This window comes from Periplaneta americana, chromosome 4, assembly GCF_040183065.1.
Source record: "Periplaneta americana isolate PAMFEO1 chromosome 4, P.americana_PAMFEO1_priV1, whole genome shotgun sequence".
NCBI classification, from domain to species: Eukaryota; Metazoa; Arthropoda; class Insecta; order Blattodea; family Blattidae; genus Periplaneta; species Periplaneta americana.
Window position 1 is genome coordinate 186,365,627 of NC_091120.1, and position 17,592 is coordinate 186,383,218.

At 37.8% G+C, this 17,592-nt stretch overlaps 1 protein-coding gene across 4 annotated transcripts in view; it reads left to right on the forward strand.

Annotated features, from left to right (window-relative positions):
• The window catches only part of LOC138698523 (uncharacterized), a 598,444-nt gene extending 581,067 nt beyond the window's left edge, over nt 1-17,377 (forward strand). For all 4 annotated transcript variants that reach the window (XM_069824513.1, XM_069824512.1, XM_069824514.1 and 1 more), the window contains 3 exons: nt 5,161-5,205; nt 7,949-8,085; nt 16,932-17,377. In XM_069824513.1, coding sequence (XP_069680614.1) covers nt 5,161-5,205; nt 7,949-8,085; nt 16,932-17,184 — 435 coding nt within the window. In that variant the 3' untranslated portion in view covers nt 17,185-17,377. The remainder of the gene's footprint in view (nt 1-5,160; nt 5,206-7,948; nt 8,086-16,931) is intronic.
• The last annotated feature ends 215 nt before the right edge of the window (nt 17,378-17,592 follow it).

Genomic DNA, 17,592 nt, shown 5'->3' on the forward strand with positions numbered 1-17,592 from the left:
AAGGGCTACAGCTCGAGCCACATCTTCAGGTCGCATCTTGTTTTAAGACAAATGTTACAACCACACTTAAACTCAGAAAATGTGAAAATAAAGAAATAACGAAAGATAACGATAATGAAGCACAAAATGGTTGAGACAAAATTGTTATAGCTGAGACTCCGAAAGCAAAATTGGAATATTTGGTTGCAATGGCTTGTTTATAAAACAAAAAACAATCAACAATGTATACACGTCTCCATAACAACAGATGGCTACCATAATATTGTATGAGAAGATAATGTTTTGCAAAATACCAACAAATATTAAAGTGTCCGGTTTTTTTTGTCCCTGAGTGTATTTAGGTAGGCCCTATATTTTGAGGACCAAAACTTGTGTTGTAAATTTTGGGTTTTAAAGTGTTTCCTATGTTTGTCATACTTTGTCTAAATCTCTCCCATTAATGTAGAAGTCGACACTTCGACATCGGTTTGTATTTTTTTTAATACAGAGATATAAAATGATCACATTGGCATCAGATATGTGAAATGTACGGAAATATATCCATACATATTAGGGAGAAAATTATAATAAAATTTGCATAAATTGGTCCCAAAATCAACATTTTCTTTAGCGTGTCAAAATGTCCCTAAACGATCCTATGTTGTGTTGTTGTTATTGTTTTCTAATGCCAGGCGTTTGAAAATAAAGTCATTTGATCTCTTGCACTCCAATATTTTTCAAAGATATTATCATGGTCAGCCACTGAAGCACAGATTTTGAGGTGTTCCGAATCCATTTCTTGGTTTGAATTGCACAATGGGCAGTTAGGGGACTGATATATTCCAATTCTATGCAGGTGTTTGGCCAAACAATCATGGCCTGTTGCCAATCTAAATGCAGCGACAGACGATTTTCGTGGTAAATCGGGAATTAACTGTGGATTATGATGCAGAGAGTTCCTATGTTGTGTTTTGCATAGATTACCATCCTGTAACATTGAATATCCCAAATCTGACCCTGAGCATGTGTTTTTTTAATCATACAAATATTTATTTCAATAATCTTACATGGTATACGCCTATGTAGTTTTTATGCTCTCCTGAAAACGTTACTCCAGTGGGCTTGGAATGTTTGTGAATTCAGGTCTTTGATTTTAAACGTGACGAATTTTAAGACGGCAGTCTGTGTCCTCATTAACATGTCCGGCTGAACACAAATTAGAGGCGGCTCGTGGAGTTCAGTTATGACGAGGTCAGTTACGAGAAACCAGCATTTCAAATTGAAATGTTTAGCAATAATAATAATAATAATAATAATAATAATAATAATAATAATAATTTTAAAATGGCTGGGAATGATGGTTGTGACTACATGTAGATGCTTCAGACTAGAGAAAAAAGAACGGACATGCATCGTTCCACATCGCAAAGTTGTTAAACCTGCTGCTCTACTCGGAGCTGAGGGCGTGGTTCGACGTTTTTACATGCTTTCGCAGCCATGCATAGCAGCGACTCTCTTCTCCCAGTACCTCCGTCCACTTTCAACAGTTCGATTCCTCTTTAAACGGGTTGCCATTGAAATTTATATCATATGAATGTCGTGACCTATACAGGACTCCAGGAAGTAGTTTTAAAGTAATGGAAAGCAGTGGTGGAGGGAGAGGAGTTGAAACAGCAGAGGAGACTGGATAGAGCTATCAGCCATAAAATATTTTTACATGGTTATGCTATTTATACAATAGTCTTAAGAGAAATTAAAACTAACGGAAAGATAAACTTGGAGTTGTGAAATTCCATTTGTGGCTGCGAGGTCTAGATCAGACCTGCACAAGGTTTGCGCTCTCCGAGCCGGGTCACAGCTCATGAGCGGAATGCAGATATTAGTTGCGCTCTGTATAAGGGTGGACTGGAAGAAGGGGTGATCTCGTACAAAATATACACAAAAGGAAGTACTATTACGAGTGGTTATGAAATGAATTCCCGTTCAGTGTTTGCAAAACTATCTTGGACTATTATTAATTAATAAAGAAACATTTATCTTACAGAAATAATAGAAATTCTATAGCTACTTAAATGTACAATATCATTTTGTTATATTTCTATTTATCAGTACATCAAAACGAGGTTTTATGTGTTGGCAGCTGAAAGGAACAGTAGCCTACAGATCGTAATCAAACATCAGTTACAGATGTTCGATGTCTGCCTTTATTAAAGTTGATTATAGAAAACAGTTGCTCACAAATATAAATGTTGAGCCAAACATAGCAATCATTTTCACAGCCAGCCTGTGTAGTCGTGGATATTATTGCTAATGTTTAGTCTTGTAAAACTCAACCAGGCTAGTAGTAGGCCTATTATTCAAACGATCTTTAGCTCTTAGGTCACATTGAAGATCAATAAGTTCGAGCTGTAAATCATTAAATGTCATGTTCCGTCTTTTAGATTCCTCCATACTGTACTGTACAGTAGCAGTAGGTAAGCAACGTGAAACAGTTACTGAGAATAGGCCTACACACTGCACTCCACTAGATAACTGAGTGGTCGTTTCCCTCTCCTCTACCTATAGCAAGTCCATGTCATTCTGACGTATCTTCCTCTCCGTTTCGGCGAGCGGTAAACACGGCTCTCCCGCTCCGAAGGAGCGCGCGCGCTTGTTGAGCGCTGTTTGTGCAAGTATGGTCTAGACACTCAGCGTGTCACGCGGGTAGTCGGGTTCGAGTCCCAGTCAGACCTTAAAAAGTCATAGTGTTACTAGAGACAGAATCTCAGTTGGGTTTTCTCAGGGTCCTCTCGTTTCCCTATTATAGATATACAATAACATCGCTATTGAATGTCAGTCAATAAAATATAATACTGAGTTAGTAAATTAAATTTTTAATTCAAGGAGCAATGGAATTGGATTTTGGGTGAAAATCTAGATTTTTTTATTTTTCCAGTATACGATCGAAAAGTAACACACAACAATTGTTTTACGGAATACTATTTTGGTTAGGACGTTCAAAGATGGCAGATAGTTAGTTTGAATTTTGCACTACAGACAGCAATGGCGCAATCAGTTATCACCCTGGCGTAACGAGCGGTAACTACCGAATAAAGATAGCGTGTGTGCTAGCATCGTCTACTTGTGTAGTCCGTGTTTTGTGGGCAAAACGAAAAAGTCCGAGTGAAATCCACAGGGAAATGTTGAAGGTGTATGGTGCTGATTGTCTGGACAGTAACAACATCTCCAGGTAGTGCATATTCTTCGAAGAGGGACACCGACGAAGCACGTTCCGGCCGAACAGTGACCGCTGCAACACCACCCAATGTCAGAGGCATTGAGGCGGCAACCATCCGCCCTACAGTTCAGACCTCGCATCGTCGGACCAATGAAGAAATTCCTATGAGGCCAACGCTTCGGTTCAGATGAAGAAGTGAAATAACCTCTTGTGGCATTACTTACAATAACAGGGTTATTCAAAAAGAAAGAGCAGATTTCAAATATTTATTTTAAACAAACTATAAACAGTAGAACCACTTGCCGCACACCATTGGATAGAGAAAGGTTTAAAGTTTTATAGTCCATGAGATTGCAAGCATTCAACATGCGCATCATGTGTTGCGCGACAAACATCAAAACGGTGGTTCATTTCTTGCCACACAAGAATCAACTGGTGCCTAGTTATGGAATTCACAGCTTCAACAATTCGATATCGTAGATCTTGAAGCGAAGCAGGGAGGTGTGGTACAAACACCCTGTCTTTCATGTACCCCACAGATAAAAATCACAGGGGGTAAGGTCGGGGGATCTGGGGGGCCACACAGATGAACACGATCTTCTCCACCTCTTCCAATCCAACGCCTCGGAATGGTGTTGTTCGGATAATGCTCCACTAAAAAAAAAGTTCATGCACTTTCTTTACGGCGCAAAAAACATTCACCTTCGGTGAGTTCTTGCATGTTCGACGACTACGCAAGGATTTTCAGTCCCTTAAATTCGGACTGGCGAGTAACTGCAGCGGACAGGTCGTAGCTGTTTCCGCTTTGCTTATGGCTTTAGGATCGAGTATCGCGTGTAATCAAACGTTAAAAAAAATTGCATGTCGGAATTGCAAGTGAGCAGAGATGAGGCTACAGGATCCGTGAAGCAATTAAGGCAACATCTTCGGTACCGTGAATTTAAAACCTGGTGTGCATACCCGCAGAAAGGAAAAGGAGTTGTATTGTTTGAATAAGTACCTGCAGCCAACTCGTGGATCATCAAGCATGACGGATTATCAAGTTCTGAGTGGAGAGAAATGCTAAAAATGACTACGATGGTGGCACCAGTACGTTCTCTCCCTGGTCGCTCTACAGGCACAACCCACTGTAGGCACTGCAGTGAGTATGAAACTTTACCACACGTGCTTGGGAGTTACCCACAGGGAGAAGTACTCAGAATAAAACGTCACAACATCATACGTTCTATGATCGCAGATGCACTTCGATCCAAAAATCTAGACGTTCACGAGGAAGTTCATTGTATTGCTGATGATGGAAGCAATCGTAGGATCGATATCATAGCTATAAATAGGAATAAACAGACAGCCGAAATAATTGATCCTACCATCAGATTTGAAATCTCAGTCACTCAACCATCTGAAGTGAACGAAGAGAAAAAGAAAATCTACGAGCCCACGATTCAGTACCTATCGGCGAAATACAACATTGAAAAAATCACAGTTACCGGTCTCTTCTTCGGAGCGAGAGGCACCATCCCGAAAGCCTTTGTAAAGTGGAGGGAAAAATACAAGCTGACGAGAGGTCTTCAAGATGCCATCGTCACCACCATAATAAAATTTTTTGTAGCGATATTTCGTCAGCATCTTTATGGCATACATTCAATTTAAATTACACTTGGTTCTATTTTTTTTCTTACGTCTTATTCACTTTCGTCTGAAACCTGTTTATATAATTTTTCATTTTAAATTTTATTGTGAGCTATTCTGTGCCGCAGGGCAAACCCAAAATATTGGGTCAGACTACTAAATTAAAATTAAATTACTTCGTTTAAAATAAATATTTGAAATCTACTCTTTCTTTTAGAATAGCCCTGTATAAAATTTATAAAAATATTCACAATATAGTTTTTAACAGCAGAGCCTCAAAATGTTATTGTACTTATATCCCTGATATCTGATATCTATTTCTTTATTTTCTGCAGTTGGAGGAGAGTACTTCTCAAGAATCTGCGCCTTTTGATGAGAGCGTAAGTAAACACATTTGTACACTTTACTCATATTTACTGAATTATTCAAACTCGATGTTAGTTGTTTATGTTTTCATGGCGCTATTATCGACATAAATATGCGGAAGGGATTGGAACCTAACAATATGGAAAAGCCATCTTGGTGGCTCACGTTTAGCATTTCAGGCTGTCATGTAGACAAGCCTGAATATAATCTCCGGTTGCAACGAACATAATCTTTATCATGATCGGAGCGGGAGCTCGAGGGTTATTTCCTCGGGTTTCTCCCGACCCCTCATTATTCTACAGGCCTAGTTCCAATTCTCATTATTATTTGCGGTTAGAAAATACGCCATCTTTCCTTACGTATTGACTGGCGCTGGCAAATTGTACATGACAGGATGGCAGTGGTGGTTGTCTTAGACGACACTGAGTTCTCAGACGAAAGCCCGTCCCCTGGCGGGTCTCGATGAGCAGATATCTGAGGAACGGAAGCCCAATACCAGGGAATATTACACTGTGTCCCAAAAGTAAAGCTGCGGTTTGTTTACGGCGATCATAGCCGGGTACACATCGCTGGCGATTGTCACCTCGAGTTGATAGCAGTTAAAATGAATGCGCACAGTTTCTTTACAGCGATGATCGCCAACGTAGATCGTTGGACGCGACATAGATCGCTGGAGGTTGCCTCTGAAGCAAATTCAGGTCGCATATCGCCGCATACATGTTCAATAATCGATATTTAGAGAAGGCCATGTAGCTTTACCTGCAGACTTTACTAAAGGCTTTACCAATAACCAAAAATGTATTTAAAAATAGACTTAAGGACTTTACTAATAGACGGTAGTATATTATACACACTACTTAAAGGGTGTAATTGATATCTTGTTATTTGAAGTGTTCTATCAGTGAGGAAGTGTGTTGTGTCAGTGAAGTGTGTAGTGTCAGTGAAGTCTATTGTGTAAGTGAAGTGTGTTGGTGTCAGTGAAGTGGCCGTGCAAAGTATTTGAACAGTGAAATGGTTAGAAGTGTTAGTGAAATCAGGATAGAATCAGTGCAGTGAGTGAGTTGACAGCGAAATAAGTGTAGTGCCGAAAGGTACATGTGCAGGTATGAACCTGTCACACTCGTGGGTTTTAGTTCGAGCTTAGGGTTAAGATGCAAATTAGACTTACTTTAAATGTTATTTTAAGTGACCATGCTTCATTTTAATTTAAGATGCTCCTTGTTGTTATTATTATTATTATTATTATTATTATTATTATTATTATTATTATTATTAATTATTGTTTTTATTAGTTGTGTTTATTATTAATTGTCATTATTGAGTGTAATTAGTTACCACTGCCACCGGGCATATACCCATTTGCAGTGTGAATAAATACATACATACATACATACATACATACATACATACATACATACATACATACATACATATATTAATCGAGTAATGACAGCAAAACAAATTAAAATTGACAGCGATGTAGGCCTACGCTGATAAAGAAACCACTTCCTGACGATCATCGCTAGCTTTTATAATCGCCGGAGATATGCGTCCGGCGATGATCGCCGTAAACAAACCGTAGCTTCAAGGTGTGATTTCAGAGGATTATATTTTTTGAATGAATAGACGTAGAAATGTAATATTGGTGCCAGATGAAAATAAAACTCTCAAAAGTTTTTCGTCTGTAAGTTTGACACACTGAAGGAAACAGAAGACGGAAACAAATGCAAGAATTTTTATTGTTGCAATTAATTATACAAGATGGATGTCCAAAGAAAAGTGCAATATGTTTTGTGGCTGGCAAAATTTGGATCTGTGACTCGTGTACGACGTGAATTTCGTCGCCTATTCAGCGGAAAATCACCACACGAGAATAACATTCGTAATCGGGATAGATTGTTAAAAGAGACCGGAAGCCTACAGTTCATAGAGCTTTAAAACAACGTCTTCACCTGACTCCTTATAAACTTCAAAACTTCAGTTCTTATATGCATTTCAATCAGATGATTATCACAAAAGGAACCCAGCGGTCCCGGGTTCGATTTCCGGTCAGGACGAGTTGCCTGGATGAGGTTTTCTCGGAGTCTTTCCCTCACTCTTATGGATGGATATCAGGTAACTTTATCAGGCGGTTGGAACCCCACTCATCTTCGCCACTTCCTTTCCTCCCCCATCATCTCTTCCTCATCATCCCGTTTATGCTTTTTGAGATCACTCCACAGGCGGCTTCCCGAAGCTATTGGCTCTCTCGATCGGCCTCCGTGGAATGTAGTTAAGCGACGTTGGATGGCTTCTGCAACGAGCACCCGAAGCGGACCTACTCGGGGGAGGAGTTTCGCCTCGGACCGACAGGGGGGCCTTGGGGGAAGTTGCCGAAGCAGAAATAGTTTATGGATTCTGTTGGCTGTAGGGATCGGTCGTTAGGGAGTCATGTGGTTGGGTTGGTGCGCGTAGGAGATCTATGGCACGGAACTCATTCCATATCGAGGGTTAGCGCAATAGATCTCAACAGGTCGCAGTGCTGGGCCATCTGTGCCCCCCTCAGTTAAATTCCATTCCATCACAAAAGATATGGGTTTGCTCGATTGTCAATTGGATTGTTGTCATGGAATAAGGAAGCGATTATGAAGTAGTTAACGAGAAGGCTCCATTTTGTTGAATTCAAATGTGTGGAGTGTGAAGATGGAAATGAAAAGAAATATAAAAATTTTAAATCCCAAATATCATTATAATTTACAATAACTCGTTTGATTGCAGGACCGCTCGAGTGACCAGAGCTTCGGGGCGGAGTGCTTGTCCATGATAGCACAGGATGGATCCGTCGAAGGTCAGGACGTCCTGGAGGAATCTAGGAAGTGGAGAGAGAGAAACGCAACGTTTCGCTCCGAGAACAGGTAGGATCCGCGTCACTGGACAGATACAGGCCGATCAGATCACTCAGCAGTGGCCGTGTGCACCATTCTCGATCATCTAGCCCGTTTATCAGCAATCACGGAAACATGGTTAATTCTTGACAGTGATCAAGCTACAGATACGATGCACCGACATTTTCCCTCGATCAACTCAGTACCATCAGCTGACGGTACGCTCGCTTGAGAAGAATCGTCTGAGCGCTAGGTTACCGCGTATAAAACAGCGAACGAACGCACTCTATCAATTATCGCTTCGTTTTTGTTTGTCGGAATGTTTCAAACATCCTCGCAGATTTCAGTGCCAATAATTTATTTGGGAAAATTTCAGTATACGGATACCTCGCTAACAATTGTTTTAAATTTAAAAAAAAGCAATTCGTCTGTATACTGTAAGTCGAATACGCATCATCATGCATACGAAAAGGAAGTTTGTGCGAGATCGTGCGTATTTGCTTGGTTTCCGCACAAAACCAATCCGCGGAAAGTCTATAATTCCACATTCAGTATTCCCAACCTAACACACATAACAATTTTCCTCTTCTTACCGCTTAAGTGACATATTGATTTTACTGCTTTAGGCTTTTAACATATTATTTTTAGAGACTTTCAATATAGTAATAATTATAAATTGGAAACTTACCACTGCAATTTCACCTAAATTGCACTGTTAATTATTGTTTTTAAATATTTGCAAAAATGTTGTTAAAATATTAAAATGAAAAATAAATCATTACATAACCTTGCAGTTTGTTTTAAGTTCGCATATATAGACTGGGGGGAAAAAAAGACAGACGTATATCACGGCCTGCTGGAGTATAGTAAACACAGAAAACATTTTAAAGCAACAATGTTGAAGATATATATATATATTTTTTTTTTGCAAATTTGCCGTCATTGAAAGAAACCAAGATGGAGATTTCATTGCTACCAATTATAAATTCCTCTTTCAGGTATGTAATAAACGATCTTCGCACAAAATAATGTACGATACACGAGCGGTATGTTTTCTTTCAATTCTCGGAAATTAAAAAAAGCTCAACTATGTTTCGCTTTTTCAAACTTTTCCTCGAAAATGAAAACTTCAATTTACCGCTCTTGTAACGCATATTACTAGTTTAGTGCCAATTTATTTTGTGTGCACAAGGTTGGAATTTTGGAGTAAGAGGGAAAGGAAAGTATCCTTGTTCTGAAATTTATCCATTTATTTTGTGTTCACAAGGTTGGAATTTTGGAATAGGAGGGAAAGGAAGGTATCCGTGTAATTTCTCTTAATTCAAGCATAAATAGTCTAATTACCCAAAACGTCATGTAGGTCCTAATAGTTTCAAACGGCAAATCTATAGCTAATAAGTGATAATCTCGCATTTTACAAAATGGTCATTTAATTTTACTATATTATTACCGGCATGGAATAACTACTTTATTATTATGTTAACAAAATTGGACAATTAGGCCTAAATAATATTTTGTCCTCAAGTAAAGTCCCTATCTTCCAAAGCAGAAACATACATAAAACATTAGTCTATTTTGAGAAAAAAAAACATTTTTATTATTCATCTACAAACTTACTCTTTCTACAATAACACCAATTGTCTTATTTCCGCAGTGATTTGCGTGTTCAAGATACATCATTTCATCCTTAATTCCATCAAGCATGTCAAATCGTGCCACCATTTTGGTTTTCTCGACTTTACCATGTTCAATTCAAGATAATCGATCCCACACTCGTGATCAAATTTGATCATCATCAACTCGCTTGTTTAACTTTGATCGAGATTGATACTCCGCAAATTGGCGTTGAAGATGATCAAGTGCCGACTTAACCATGGTCAAATTTTAATCGAGAATGGTGCACACGGGCACAGGTCTAGTTAACACTGCTTCTGTATTGCATTAAGAGCGGCAGTAGACTAGTTTTAATGTCCGTTTTTGGCGAAGATCTGGATTCATAATGTTGACAAGTAACTCCATCTGTTAGCACAACCATGAAGCACTAATAGATGCTTTAGAGTTAACAACGACCAAGGGATACAACATGAAAACTTATACACCTGCGATATTCCTCGATATTTCAAAAGCTTACGACACAGTGCGGCACACAGGTCTTATATATAAATTAATGAAGAGTGACCTACCCGATGTTTGTTAAGTTCATTGCATCCTTTCTAAGCAGACGGAAGTTTCAAATCAAAGAAGGAGCAGCTTTATCTTCTGTCCATGAAGTAAAGGCTGGTCTCCCTCAAGGATCGGTCTTGGGCCTACACTTTACAACATTTATACAGCTGATATTCCTACCCACCCAGAAACTAACATCGCGCAATTTGCCGACGTTACTGCAGTCTTCATAACTCATCAGAATCCCTTGTATGCAGCCTGAACCCTGCAAGTTCACATTTCTCTCTTGGAAAACTGGTTTCAAAAATGGCGCCTGACCTTAAATGCTGATAAAACACAGGCTATCTGTTTCACGAAGTGCACGATGAAAAGAATCCCTAAACTTACCATATGCGATAAAGAGCTGGAGTATCAACCAACTGTCAAATATCTTGGCGTAACTCTGGACCAGAGGTTGTCCTGGCATCAGCATCTCCATCAGATTAAAGGAAAAGCCATTGGACGCATAGTGCACATATTTCCGATATTAAATTCAGGTGCCATAGGCATTAAACGGAAATTGCATCTCTATAAGGCTTTGGTACTGCCAATTGTAACATATGCTGCACCTTCCTGGGGCTATATGAACAGCATTGCTTATAAACCACTACAGATTGCACAAAACAAGGCTCTTAGACTGATCCATGGGCCTGACTGGTTTATTAGAACATCTCAGATACATGAAGATCTCAATATGCCATATATACAGGAAGTTCTTGTCAAAATTATAAGGAAGTTCTACAGTCGACTTCAAAGAAGCCCAAATTGTTTCATTAAAGAACTGGAGACTATAATGTAGACGTCTTCAGACTGTATAGAACGCCGAAAATGGCTATTTTCGATATTGGGTAAAAATCTAACTGGTGGTATTGTGATACAGTGTGAGGAAGCACAAACAAATGTCCAAACTTTTTCAAGGACATCAACGTCTTCGAATTTGTTCGAAGAGATTCTAAAGTAATAACACAAGGAATAAGAATATAATAGTGCAGTCAGGGACCCAAGAAGTCCGATACTGCATCAAAATCAAAGAAGAATTATAAAAAACAAAAGTTAACAACGAAAAAAAAAGAAAGAAAAAAAAAACTGCTTTAAATGCAACTTTTTCACACATTTTATCTACAGGTTCGACTAATCTAATTTTAGTAAAATAAAGGATGGTGATTTCTTGAATGCGGAAGAGTTTTTATGTCTTTGCCTCTTCGAATCTCTCTGTCCTGAAAGAGTAAATGTAAATGCGGCAGGGAAGTAATTTATAGACGCAATTGTGCGGATTAGTTGAAGTGCCGGTAATTGCAATGTATGATATCAATCTGTGCATAATTGTGCACTCTACAGTCGTGCTTGAGGCACTAAAACGACTAATGTTAAGATACATTCGTGTTTAACCTACGGTTACACTTTATTACAAGCTGTTATTTCATGTACGATTGCATAGTTTTCGTAATATTACAGTACATGTAAAACTAAGTGCATAAAATTGCAGTTATTGCGCTAGTTCTAGAACCTTTGACCCCCATATGCGTGTTCAGAATGTTAATATGACCATTGCACTGTCGACCAGTGTTTATGAAGGTAATCGTAATGTGTCTTATTGAATTTGGTATTCCCAAGAAACTAGTTCAATTAATTAATATTTCTCAGTGAAAAGTACAGCAGAGTCCGTATAGGTCAGTTTCTGTCAGATGCGTTTCCAATTCACAGAGGGCTAAAACAAGGAGATGCACTATCACCTTTACTTTTTAACTTTACTCTAGAGTATGCTATTAGGAAAGTATTTTTAAGTAGGTTATTTTACGATGCTGTATCAACATCTCAGGTTATCTAGCGTCTGAATGATATGAGGGTCATAATGACGGTGAAATGAGTCCGGGGTCCAGCACCGAAAGTTACCCAGCATTTGCTCATATTGGGTTGAGGGAAAACCCCGGAAAAAACCTCAACCGGGAATCGAACCCGGGCCACCTGGTTTTGCAGCCAGACGTGCTAGCCGTTACTCCACAGGTGTGGACGCCATTAGGAAAGTCCAAGATAATAGAGAGGGTTTGGAATTGAACGGGTTACATCAGCTGCTTGTCTATGCGGATGACGTGAATATGTTAGGAGAAAATCCACAAACGATCAGGGAAAACACGGGAATTTTACTGGAAGCAAGTAAAGAGATAGTTTTGGAAGTAAATCCCGAAAAGACAAAGTATATGATTATGTCTCGTGACGAGAATATTGTACGAAATGGAAATATAAAAATTGGAAATTTATCCTTCGAAGAAGTGCAAAAATTCAAATACCTGGGAGCAACAGTAACAAATATAAATGATACTCGGGAGGAAATTAAACGCAGAATAAATTAGGGAAATGCCTGTTATTATTCGGTTGAAAAACTTTTATCATCTAGTCTGCTGTCAAAAAATTTGAAAGTTAGAATTTATAAAACAGTTATATTACCGGTTGTTCTGTATGGTTGTGAAACTTGGACTCTCACTTTGAGAGAGGAACAGAGATTAAGGGTGTTTGAGAATAAGGTGCTTAGGAAAATATTTGGGGCTAAGAGGGATGAATTACAGGAGAATGGAGAAAGTTACACAACACAGAACTGCACGCATTGTATTCTTCACCTGACATAATTAGGAACATTAAATCCGGACGTTTGAGATGGGCAGGGCATGTAGCACGTATGGGCGAATCCAGAAATGCATATAGAGTGTTAGTTGGGAGACCGGAGGGAAAAAATACATTTGGGTAGGCCGAGACGTAGATGGGAAGATAATATTAAAATGGATTTGAGGGAGGTGGGATATGATGATAGAGACTGGATTAATCTTGCTCAGGTTAGGGACCAATGGCGGGCTTATGTGAGGGCGGCAATGAACCTCCGGGAGCCTTAAAAGCCAGTAAGTAGTAGTAATCGTAATGTGTCTGCCAATATTTCAAAACTTTTTATAGCTTTTACACGTTGCAGATCATCTGTCGCCTTAAAAATGTTTTGTTGGAACGTTGGCAGTGTACTGGCACCGGAAGTGTCAAAAGATTTGCACTGGACATTTCTGTTTAAGGAATACCTTCCACGGAATAGTAGCCCATTTTTTTCTTAAATTGCTGCAGCTATGCCACGGAGCAAGTACCCAAAAATCTCGTACCACATTGAACACCACGAAAGTCTTAAAATACACGATTCTTCGAGCACTTGAAATAAAGACATTCCAAATTAGAGATAATAAAATTGTTTCAGGCCCAGTTTCACCAATCTTTGTTAAATATTTAACATGTCGTTAAGGCAGTTTAACAGTAAACTTAACGCAAGAGATGTTTCATCAACTGTTGTTATTGCTAACATAATGTTAAACCCACTGTTAAATTAACATAGCATACTCCCGCAGTTAAATCCTTAAAATCCTGTTACAGCGTGAATCATGGCTGCCAGGGAATATATATTACATGCCCCATTATTATATCGAGATATATTTGCAGTGACAACAATTAGCTGCAATCACTGCTTTAGCATTTAATATTAACACTGCATCCACAGTAAAGAGAAGTTTTTGCTTATTAACGTAAGCATTTCTGTGATTATTATTCCGTATTAATACACAGATATAATTGCAGATTTTCAAAACTATATTTCTTTATTTCGCTGATTTAACAGTTCACATATAATTATAACCAATGACGTGTGAAGATATGTCAGATATATAAGATATGAAAATAATGTTAACGCTTACCATTGTAATTTTCAGGATCAAAATTATCTTCATTTTCTATTGGTTCTATTTGATCCTGGATAATCACTACGTTTGAGTTCAATTACTAGATCTACTAAAATAATTCTATTTCTCATATAAGATAAAATTACTGCTCCTTCACGTTTCTTTTTCTCGATTTCCGCTGTAATTATGTTAGTCCCCAATACTTCCATAATGTAAAAAATACAATTTTCCGTTTGAGCGTCTTTTATTACCTAGACTATTAACGCATCTAGAATCATTGTTACCAAATACTCATTTTGGATTCAGAAAAATGCATTCCTGTCCGCAACAATTACACAGGATTATTGACATAATTCTTGACACCTATGAAAAGAAACAAATCTGTTTAGGCCTTTTCCTTGATACAGAAAAGGCGTTCGATAAAGTGTGGCATACTGGTCTCTTATTCAAACTAAAAAACCATCTTCCTGACACATATTATCGTTTAATTCAATCATTTCTTAGAAGACGAACTTATTCAGTAATTTATGAAGATGTACAGTCTCAGATTAGATATATTTCTGCAGGTGTACCTCAAGGGAGCATTCTAGCCCCTTTTCTCTATTTAATTTACACTCATGATATACCAACACCTAAATCAGATTCTCTAACTGTAGCTCAGTTCGCTGATGACATTGCTGTCCTTAGCAAAGGAGATACTGGTGAACAAGTGACAACCAATCTACAAAACTTTCTACGAGAAATTGAAATATGGAACAAAAAGTGGAGAACAGCCATGAACACAAATAAGTCATCAACAGTAACATTCACACACCTCAAAAAACAAAAAGCACTTCCACTCAACTGTTCACCAGTACCATAACATGAAGAAGTACGATATCTTGGACTCATCCTAGACAGTCGCTTGACCTGGAATAAACATCTCACTTACACCCTCCAGAGATTAAGATACAGACTTCATCGATTGAAAACAATACTTTCCAGCTCTTGTCTTTCCCTTTCCAACAAAAGGCTTTTCAAACCTATTTGGCTCTATGGATGTTCATTATGGGGATCGGCTTCTGTAAGCCAAATCAAGCGTATTCAAACATTCCAAAATCGTGCACTAAGGATAATCACTGGAGCACCATGGTTCATCAGAAATGAAACACTTCATTCAGATCTGGATCTAGCCAAAATAGAGACTGTACTTCATTCTTTCTACACACGCTTATTTGCAACATTGTCAACACATTCTAACAACTTAATCAACCAGATTCCTCGGAACCTGCCCCCTGCACGGCCTGATCGTCGCCTCAAGAGGAAAAGACACACTGATTTGTTGATGCTTTGATGAACGTTAATGGAAGTCACTCTCTCCACAAGTCTCATATTGTTGTAATGTTAATTATTTAAGCACAATTGATAGCACGGTACCAATGTACAACAATCTATACTAATAATAAATCTGTAGCCGAAATTTTTCTGGTAATTTTCGATTTCCCAAAAATAATTCGTCCTAACATATTATAATTAAGCACCCTCAAACCGAAAATCGCATTTTTGAAATTTTTGTTTGTATGTCTGTCTGTATGTTTGTTACCTTTTCACGGGATAATGGCTGAACCGATTTATATGAAAATTGGAATATAAATTAAGTTCGTTGTAACTTAGATTTTAGGCTATATGGCATTCAAAATACTTTATTTAAAAGGGGGGTTTAAGGAGGCCTGAATTAAATAAATCGACATATCTCGCTTATTATTGATTTTTGTGAAAAATGTTACATAACAAACGTTTCTTTAAAAATGATTTCCGATAAGTTTTATTCTTTACAAAATTGTGATAGGACTGATATTTAATGAGATAAATGAGTTTTAAAATTAAAATAACTGCCATCTAAGGCCGTATAACGAAATAAAAAACAAATGACTTGGTCTATAAGGGGCCTTGGACCTCAACAATCGAAAGCTATTAAACATAGCCTACAGAGAATGTTTCTGTGTTTGTATGAAGTAATATCATAAGCTAAATTAACCGATTTGTATAATTAATTATTATTTCACCATTGGAAAGTGTAGTTTCTCTAGATGGACATAATGCTATAATGTTATTACAGTAACGTCTGAGTAAATCGAGGACAGGTAAGATTAAAATAGCTTCTTATGCACAGAAAATTTGATAGGCTATTTTGTACATTCGTTTTCTGTATTTCTTAAAATAATATTTATGTACACTCATTTTAATCTCAGAGAATTAACGAACAACGAGAGTGTATTGATTTAGTATGCAGTAATAGTATGTTAGGTTAGGAATCCATTATTTTATAATTCAAATTTTAACTATGCTCAATTGAATAGTGTTAAAATACATAAAATACATATGCAATAAATGCAATGCAAAAAAAATTGGGTAATGAGCGAAGCAGATTATCTTGCGCTGTTGTAAAAGTTGTTCCCTGTATCAAACGTCCTATTTTAATTATGTAATTACTTTTTATTTATTTCTAACAGATGCAGCGGAGCGCACGGGTACGGCTAGTTTTTAAATATACATAAAAAAAACAATTTTCCCCTAAAACAAATGACTACATCAATTAAAGGCACATTCAATAAACTTTCATACAATCACTGAATTCTTGATTCCTCTTACATTACTCTTAACATCATATTACCTAACCAAAGTACCTCAAATGGTTGGTGAAACACTGTTACAGTAACAGGTTGTTTAATTTTTAACAACACGTTAGTTAACATGCTGTTAGCGTTATTTTAACGAAGCTTGGTGAAACTGGGCCTCAGAGAATCAGTGAGTTTGAGAATCGCTGATCTAGATATTTCAACTGTCACGTGAAATAGTTTAAAAATAAATTCATTATAAAATAAAGTTTCAACAACTTCCACGTCACCGATTCTCTGACTTCTGTTGAAAATATTGTTTCCTGTTGGCATTAACGCAACTTGTCTGTTTTGTACTTGTTTTTATCGCCAGACTGCGCTGGGAGCAAGAAGAACACGAGGAAGACGAGGAGAAACTGGATCAGGCGGAGAAAAACGCCGAGAAGACTACAGAACTGTCGTGCAGCTTGAAAGACTTCAAAGCGCCACCTTGTTGCCCTCATTTATTCACACGTCAAAAACCGACACACGATACTTTATATGATGCAGACACCAGTTCGAATCTCGAACAGTCACCAAAGTTAAGCAGAAAGAATAAGCTTCTTCGTCCTTCTCCGCGACCCTAAAAGGAAGTGTCGGACAATTCAAGGTGGAATTGTAAGCTTCTAGTTGTGCTGTAAGACAAGTACACAGTATAAATCTGGAATAGTTAATATACAAAATGTTGTTATAATTTTCGTTCTTGCTTTTAATGTTCCTGATCCTGATGATTGAATACCTACAAAATTATATTTCAAGGAATAAATGTTACAAGTTTTGCTGCAAATACTGTGTCTCTTAGATAAATATATCAAACTAATCTAAGATTTCAAGATTCCTATTAGCAAAGAAATTTCATTGGTACAGATTTTCATTGCAGTCTTACATTTCCACGCAGAGCCCAGTAAGATTGAAGCCCAACGCTGAAATATAAATATGAGATTATGTGCGTTCTTATAGATTATACAGAGTGAGGGTGAAATAACCTTGCAGAT